We start from the raw sequence: 9,308 nt of genomic DNA, 5'->3' as shown, positions 1-9,308 counted from the left end.
ATATAATTATATAACATATATAATATATAATAATTATATTTCATTATAATAATTTCATTATAATAATTGATTTTGTCTTCTGGAGGTGCTCTTTGAAATCTGTTCAGCTCTTTTATACTGTCATTTCTTCCATTACTATCCTTTCAAGGGCAAGTTTCAGAGTCTCTTCTGATAACCATTTTGGTCTTTTCTTCCTTTCCTGTCTTTTTAATGACCTTTTGTCTTCTTCATGAATGATGTTCTTGATGTCATCCTACAATTCCTCTGGCTTTTGGTCACTGGTGTTCAATGCCTCAAATCTGTTTTTTAGATGGTCTTTAAATTCAGGAGGGATGTAAGGTCATGTTTTGGCTCTCGTGGACTTGTTTTAATTGTCTTCAGCTTCAACTTGAACTTGCATTATGAGCAGTTGATGGTCTGTTCCACAATCAACTCCTGGCCTTGTTTTGGCTGAAGATATTGAGCTCCTCCATCACCTCTTGCCACAGGTATAGTCGATTTGATTCCTGTGTAGTCCATCTGGCAAAGTCCATGTGTACAGCTGCCATTTATATTGTTGAAAAAAGGTATTTGTAGTGAGTAAGTCGTTGGTCTTACAAAATTGTATCATGCAATATCAGTGTTATTTCTATCACTAAGGCCGTATTTTCCAACTACCATTCATTCTTCTTTGTTTCCAACTTTTGCATTCCAATCACCAGTGATATTTAACACATCTTGATGGCATGTTTGGTCAATTTCAGACTGCAGAAGTTGGTAAACATCTTCAATTTCTTCATCTTTGGCTCTAGTGGTTGGTGCATAAATTTGAATAATATTGGTTAACTGGACTTCTTTGTACATGTATAGATATTATCCTATCACTGACAGCATTGTACTTCAGAATAGATCTTGAAACATCATCTTGTGATGATGAATGCCACACTACTCTTCTTCAATTTGTCATTCCCAGCATAGTAGATCATATGATTGTCTGATTCAAAATGGCTAAAACCAGTCCATTTCAGCTCATTAATGCCTAGGGTATCGACTTTTATGTGTTCCATTTCATTTCTGACAACTTCCCATTTTCCTAGAGTACGTATGTCATACGTTTCATGCTCCGATGATTAATGGATGTTTGCATCTGTTTCTTCTCATCTTGAGAGGTGACACATTACCAAATGAAGGTCTCAAAAACTTTACTCTTTCCACATCATTAAGGTCGGCTCCACTCTGAGGAGGCAGCTCTTCCGCAGTACTATTGTGAGTGCCTTCCGACCTGAGGGGCTCAACTTCCGGAACTATACTAGACAGTGTTTCAGGGCTAATCATAAAATTTTCCAATTATTTATCAGACGGTGTATCACTGCTATTCATAAGGTTTTCACTGGCCAATTCTTTGAGAAGTAGAGGCCTCTTCCTTCTTCTGAGTCTGCCTTAGTCTAGAAGTTTCACTGAAGCCTGTCCACCATGGTGACCCTGCTGGCATTTGAAACACTGGTGGCATAGCCTCCATCCTCAAAGCAACATGCAAGCCACCACCATAAGACAAACTGGCAGACAAGTTTGTCTCCCATAGCTGTTCCAAATTGTTCTGGCTCACATGCATGTAAAAGCTGGACAGTGAACAAGGAAGACCAAAGAAGAGTTGATGCCTTTGAATTATGGTGTTGGCAAAGAATCCTGAAATACTATGGACTGGCAGAAGAACAAACAAATCTGTCCTGGAGGAAGTACAGCTAGAATGCTCCTTGGAACACAGAATGGCGAGACTTTGTCTCACCTACTTTGGTCATGTTGTCAGAAGGGACCATTCCCTGGAGAAGGATATCATGCTTGGTAAAGTGGAGTGTCAGCGAAAAAAGGGGAAGACCCTCCACAAGATGGATTGATACGGTAGCTGCATTAATGGGCTCAAGTATAGCAAGAATTGTGAGGATGGCACATTACTGGGCAGTGTTTCATTCTGTTATACATAAGATCACTATGAGTCGAAATTGACTCTATGGAACCTAACAACAACAGTAACAGTCATACATTTTGAAATATTCCTTTTTATTTTAGGCTACCATTAATTGCCTTACTATGTGCCAGGCACAGTGCTAAGCACTATATAGGCATTCTCATATAATCTTCAAAAAATAGCTCTAAAAGATAGCTATTATTTTATCATCCCCATTTTAAAGATGAGGAAATGTTTATCACCTGCCCAAGTCCACACAGCTAGAAAACAGAGCTAGGATCCAAACTCAGTTGTAACTGCAGGGCCCCTGCTCTTAATTGCTATGCATCTCTGCTGTAATGAGAGACTGCGAAGATGTTAACTTTTACAAGGATATGGAGAGATACATATTTTGAGTGAGTAACTAAGAGGCTTACAAAAAAACACACCCTGATTTTTTTCCCCCGTAACACAGAAGTAAAACTCTGGAAATCTATCTCAGTATTCTAAATTAAGAACACTGCTGAAAAATACGTTTTCTCTTTTCATACTTTTTCTGAAGGCTCTAAGCTCACAATTATTTTAAGTAAAACTTGGTATGATCACAATCTCACAAAATCTTGACTTTCTCCTATCCTTACAGTGTTAGTAAATTGACTTTTACAGAACTATTTTTCCTAAAATCTACTTAAAATCCTTTTTCTTGAAGGATAAGTTCATATTGTCATTAATTACTCGATACATGATAAAAAGCTGTCCAAATGTATCATTTCCTCATCTACTTAGATGCTGCAAGCTATTTCTTTTATGACTATGATAACTTCAGCATATCACTTTTATCCAAACAATGAACAATGTTTACTTTTAAAGAGTATGTTAATATAATGTTAGAGTTGAAAGGTATCTTAGAGTGTATCCAGTGCAATTATCTCATTTTATTGTTAAGGAAATTGTGGCTTTGAAAATCACATGATTTCTCCAAGGAAACAAAATTAACAATAGGAAATTAGGGCCTACAACCTGGACCTACAACCTGGTTCCCAGGTGAGGAGCTGCCTACCGGTCTGGCTGCACTGTATCCAGCAGGGGCTGGGCCTGAGAGTCCTGCCTGAGGTGAAGGCTGATTACGTCCTGGAACAAAAGACATCACACCATGTAGATAAGTTAAAAAATTTTACAAAAGTCAAAAGAAACACGAAACCATGTACTTATATATAGTCCAGGTGTATATTTCATGGTCCAGTTTTAATGTTAAGTAATTAAAGTCAAGCATTTTTACCTATCTCTTTCCGTGTCATTCCAGGGCTTTTGGGTGCTTTGAAGCAGGAAGGAGAAAAACAATTAGTCATAAATAAACAATAAAGTAGTATCACATAACATTGGGTGGCTGCTCAGTTTCATTACCAGCAGAAATGGGAGCATGAGATGGTAACAAAACAAAGTACTTTATGTTAGCTAATGATGGAGGGTATTACTATTATCAGACTTGAATGAATAGCCCAAAGGAGAGAAAAAGTAGAAGACTTCCAGAGATATTTATGGGAGACAAGCTTAGCTCACAGAATCATTTTAAGTTGATTTTTCCAACAGAGCTCTCTCCTACGAACCTCGAAAACATATGGTCAGCTTGGGTGCATGGACAGAAGATGTGGCACTACTGCTCCTCAACACTGGCAGGTTGTTCCTTAGTAACAGATGGAACTGACTACATTTTTCAAGTTACACAAGAGATTCCTAATAGAGTGCTTTTAGGGCTTCATGCTGTAGATATCATTATGGCTAAAATAATCTTATAATGAGGTCTTCTGGATTTCTATAAAAAGTCCTATGACTAAGGTAGAAGCTAGGCATATTTTATTATCAAATATCTGTCTTATGGAAACACATTAAAAAATAGCTGAAGGATGAAATGAAGTAAGTTATTTTCAAGGTCAGAAAGAGTAGGAAGGATTATCAAAGGCAGCATCACAGATTTATCCTCCTTTTCGAAAACAAATTCAAGTACAATTGTTATATGAATTATATTAGCCTGTTAATAACTGCAATCTTAATGAATGGCCTTCAATCTTAAAGGTCTTCTAAATAAATCTAACTCAGCACCATTGTACATAAAAATAGTGATGTAATCTGAGATCATCCACCAAATACTCTATTCTTCGATCTGAGTTAATAACTTTTAAGTAATATTTTATTTTATTTTCCAATCTATTTATTTATTTATTTATTGTGATTTGGGTGAAGATTTACAGAGCAAATTCACTTTCTATACAGCAGTTCACATACACTTTGTCTCATGTCATTAACCACAGTTTACCACAATGCAACAGCTCCCCTCCCACTTACTCCCCATAGTTACCACTTCCCAGTGTCCATCCCTCCATACTCTCCTGCCCCCTAAGCTGTCTCCCCGTGCATAAGCAGCCCTTCCTTCTTCCATGATTGTTCTCTCCAGGGCGTGTGTCTACTTGAGGTAAATGTTTAACTCACATGTCTGTACTTTGTTTGGCTGGAAACCACAAGTGTGGGTTCAATTCCAGACCTGAAGGGCAGCTAGGGGCCATAGTCTCAGTGGTTCCACCAGGCTCTATTGAACCAGCAAACCTGGTCCCAACCATCTTTTTTTTTTATCCCGCCAAATGATTTTGAGTTTTGTTCCACATTGTTCTCCCTCTCTATGCAGGATCTCCTACATCCCTTCCAATTGGATGACTGTGGTAGCCGGGCACCATCTAGTTCTTCTGGTCTCATAGTTGTATAGGTTGCAGATCAGATGGTGTACCAGTCGTTAGGATTGATTGTTTTCATTAATTTTGGTTTTCTTCTTTCTTCTTTGCTCTTGATGAGGAGAGACCCATTGTTGCATCTAGATGGCAGCTTGCTAGCTTTTAAGATCCCAGTCGCCACTCGCCAAAGTAGGAGGTGGAACACTGTTTTGTATATTATGTTATGCCAATTGAGCTTGATGTCCCCTGTGACTACGGTCCCAAGCCCATAGTATCAACTACTCGGTCACTCTGGGTAGCTGGCTGTGACCAAGCAGTGACCACAACCTTGCCCCTTGTCAGCTGTACTATACACCTGGGGATTCTGATCATTCACATAAACTTATAGGACCAATGTCTGCCAACCCTATATATGATCTTGGATACACTCCCTATTTCATAGACATACCTAATCATTTAGCCTGCCCACCTATCTATCCATCCATATACCTATGTTTGCCTTCACTGAGAACTCAGTATTGTATATGCAAAAGGGTTCATATTTGTCTGTATTAAGTAATATTTAAATTTCATATTTAATATGTACATTTCTAAATATTTGACTTATTTTGAAAATAATTTCAAAGCCTTATTCTTCAAATAAAATAGCACAATAACTTCACATCCTACTCAAGTATATGATGGAGTCCTGGAGGCACAATGGTTAAAGTGCTCAGCACCTAACCAAAAGGTTAGTGGTCCGAACTGAAAGGCTGGCAGTTCTCTACAGAAGAAAGATGTGGTAGTTTGCTTCTGTAAAGATTTAAAGCTTTGGAAACCCTACGAGACAAGGCAATTCTACTCTGTCCCTATAGGGTCATGTAGCAATTAAGGTATTTGGTTGCTAACCAAAAGGTTGGTAGTTTGAACCCACCAGCTGCTTCACAGAAGAAAGATGAGGCAGTTGCCTTCCATAAAGAATTACAGCCTTGGAAAGCCAATGGGGGTTGCTATGAGTTGGAATTGACTTTATAGCAGTGAATGAGAGAGGGTCATTACGAGTTGGAATCAATTCAATGGCAATGGGTCTTGGTACTCAAGTATATATGAAACAAAGCACAAAACAACATGAGAATATCAGGGAAATTAAATGGATATTCATCAGAAACTACACATAACATAGGATGAAAGGAAAAAAAAATACAAAGTTACAAAGTATACATAAGGAGGAGAAGGGGAAGTTCACAGTTGGACTAAGAATAGATTTAGTATGCCTTTTAACAAGGGAGGAACTGTCCTTAGAAATGAAAGGAGAGGTCAATCTCTGCAACACAAAAGTCTTGTTACCTTCCATTTCTCTCCTAGCTACCCCAGGACTGGGAGGGGCTCCAACACCTTTTTAAAGAAAGAACAGAAGCTATATATTGTCTAGGGCCCACAGCACTGAATGAAAAGCAGGCACATAAAACTTCTATGTTAATCTTACTTTTACAAAAAGGCTCTCCTATTGCTTTAAATTTCTTCAGAGACATACTACACAAAGCAACAGGACTTTATATGCCTAGTCCAAACCCAAATCCTCCCTTTCTTTCCTCAAACAGAAGAATACAAATGGGATGGCAGTTTTTTTTTAATAGCTGAGATTACTGGCAGTGCAGAATTTAAAAATACATTCAGTGAAACCTTTTGCTTTCTGATCATTTCATTCCTTCTATGTAGAATGTGACCCATTACTAAAAGATCTAATCTATGATACTCCAAAAAAATCTAAGAAGGAAGTTTCAATTTTACTTCAGATTTTTAAGAAATTATAATATGTAAAGGAGCTCTCGTGGTATGGATTAACTGGTTGGTTGCTAACCAAAAGGTCAGTGATTTAAACCCATCAGCCACTCTGTAGAACAAAGATGAAGCACTCTGCTTCTATAATGATTTACAGGCTTGGAAACTCTATGGGCAGTCCTACTCTATTAGGGTTGCTATGAGTTGGAATCCACTTGATGGCAATGGGTTTGGATTTTATGGAGTATTTATGTAAATGTAGCAGAAGTTGGTTTTTAATAAATTTTTTTAAAAAAAGCTATGAAAATACCATACTGATTTTACCCAAACTTACTTCCTTATAAAAGTTGTTAAATTACAGGGTAAAATAACTTATGTTGCGAATACTACCTGTAAAAGAATTATGAAGCGAAGCAATTAAAAAAAAAAAAAATTAAAGTGGGTTTCTAATAAGCCACTGGGTTGCCAATACAACCTTCCAAAGATTCAATTCTGAAACTCATTTCTACATGTTGTTTTCCTAATTAAAGTAGAAAGAAAATGAAAATTATCATGAAAATTAAATAAATAGAACTTTGAACCAGGAAAAAATTATGCTTTCTGTAAATCAATGGAAAAATTATCACCTGGCAGTATTTTGCAGATGCTGTGGTACTGAAATAATATGGCTATTCCTATTAAATAAAGTCATAAATGTCTACAGATAAACAAGGCCAATCTGTACTATCACTAGGCATGGATCAATTAAGTTATTAGGCAGCTAAAGTAAAAACATGTCCACTACCATATGCAGTGGACCCCAGTAATATTAAAACTAGATTTGCAAAAGATCTTCTGCTGAACCTGCCTCATCCATTGTTGAGAACTAGATTAAATAAACTTGTCCAATGTTTACCTCCAACTGAGCTTTGTGAATTTTCATGAGTCTAAAAGTAAGTATAAGTTTAACCCCAAACTAATACTTTAAATAAAAAGTGATGCTTTCATTATTTAAAAATATCTTATAGGAAAAAAAGAAAAAAAATCATACAACTCTAAAATTGAAAAAAAAATGAGGCATGAGTTTTATGGCAATTTATGTATGAGAAAGCCATGCAAAGTGAAAGGTATGTTTCACATACTTATTATAACTTTAAACTGCATTCTTAGGAAATCTTACTAATCCACAAGCTACTAAAATAATAATGTACCAGAGTATCACAAATCAAATACTTGGGAAATGTTTTGTGTTCACTGTTACCGAATGTGTTTTGAAATTAACGTGACATTTGGGAATTACATATTTGCGATCAAAATGACTGTATTTATCAAGGTATTAGACCTTGATGAATAGCTCAACTATGTTTCCCTGCAAAACAAAAGCCCTCACAAAATAGTTTTAATCACTACTGAAACTAAGCTCTGACCTTTTACTTGACAGGAAGATAAGGGAAGTTTGGGGCTATTTTTAACCTTTAGTATAAATGTCATTCATTCTGACTTCTATTGTTGTTGTTGTTGTTATGTTCTGTCAAGTTGGACCCAACTCATAGCGACCCCTCCTCGGGTTTCCAAGGCAGTATCACTACGGAAGTAGATTGCCCCATCTTCCTTCCGAGGAGTGGCTGGTGGGTTTGAACCGCCAGCCTTCTGGTTAGCAGTCAAGTGCTTAGGCACTATGCTACCAGGGCTCCCTTCTATTAGACAGGCCTAAACCATATTTCAGTTACAGGGATCAGACTCTAAAACATTAATGAATCATTATCTATACACTATAATAAATGTAAATGGTTACCTCCAAATTCTTTTCTAGCAGGTGCAGGACTCCTAGCCCCTTATAGTTAATAATAAAATATGCAGCAGAAAAGAAATGACATAAAGAATTAAGATGTCAAAGATTTACTACAGCATACATTACTACAAATATCATTTAGGAAATACAAATTAATAGTTAGTTATTATCAAAAACACTATTTTCTAATGTGCATACTTCTAATAATTTAAGCCAGAACACTGTATGTGTTTAAAAATAACATTTAAACAAAAATAGAAAACTTTATTTCATAATAAGTATATTTATGTTCTTCAGTTCTAATTATAAATTTTATAGAAATTAGTAAAAGAATGACTTTATACTTATTAAAGCCAGAAGTAAGGATTTTGAAAATTAAAATCTAGTTTTACCAAAGAATAAATCATTTTCCCAACTACATCAAATTAGCAAAAAGAAAACCAAGCTTCTCATGCATATTTGTAAGACAGCAGCTATGAAAACATGTTAAAGAAATCCAGTTGGTAAACACTCTTTTACCTATTGTCAAGCCTATCAGCCTACCACGGTCTGTAGAGAAAAGCTAAAGTAGTGACATTGATATAAGAAGAATCAAATATCCTCCTAGCTAGCGATCTGAAAACATGTAAAACATTTTTAAATGGGGTAGAGGGGAATTTTAAGTCTAGCAGAAATGGACATAAAATGACTTGTTACCTGATGGTGGAGGTGGTCTTTGTGGGGGAGCTGGACGTGTGGGAGGAGCAACTGGGCGGGGAGGAGGAGGCCGTTTGGGCTCTAAGATCTGAGAAGAATCTTTCTGCTGTAATTGGGTTGCTGGCTGAGTGTCAACAGGAGAACCTAAAAAATTACATTTAGTAGGTAGGAAGATCAGACTTCAGTGGGTATTGGTAGAAAGGTACAGTACTTTATATATATAATGCACATGTATATAAAATTTTCTGTTTTGCTAATTTTCTAAAGTTGGTACATATGTTGTTGTTAAGTGCCGACGAGTCGTTTCCGACTCATAGCGACCCCATGCACAGCAGAACGAAACACTGCCCGGTCCCGCGCCAGCCCCACAATCCCTGCTATACTTGAGCCCATCATCACAGCCACTGTGTCAATCCATCTCGTTGAAGGCCTC

At 36.9% G+C, this 9,308-nt stretch overlaps 1 protein-coding gene across 1 annotated transcript in view; it reads right to left on the bottom strand.

Annotated features, from left to right (window-relative positions):
• The window catches only part of SYNJ1 (synaptojanin 1), a 150,710-nt gene that overhangs the window by 12,862 nt on the left and 128,540 nt on the right, over positions 1 to 9,308 (bottom strand). The window contains 5 exon segments of the mRNA XM_007941282.1: positions 2,985 to 3,055; positions 3,204 to 3,239; positions 5,974 to 6,021; positions 8,183 to 8,221; positions 8,876 to 9,019. Of these exon segments, the coding sequence (XP_007939473.1) occupies positions 2,985 to 3,055; positions 3,204 to 3,239; positions 5,974 to 6,021; positions 8,183 to 8,221; positions 8,876 to 9,019 (338 nt within the window).

This window comes from Orycteropus afer, unplaced genomic scaffold (genome assembly GCF_000298275.1).
Source record: "Orycteropus afer afer isolate SDZICR_OR568_19922 unplaced genomic scaffold, OryAfe1.0 scaffold00078, whole genome shotgun sequence".
Classification (NCBI taxonomy): Eukaryota; Metazoa; Chordata; class Mammalia; order Tubulidentata; family Orycteropodidae; genus Orycteropus; species Orycteropus afer.
This window is presented reverse-complemented; position numbering and strand designations above follow the sequence as displayed.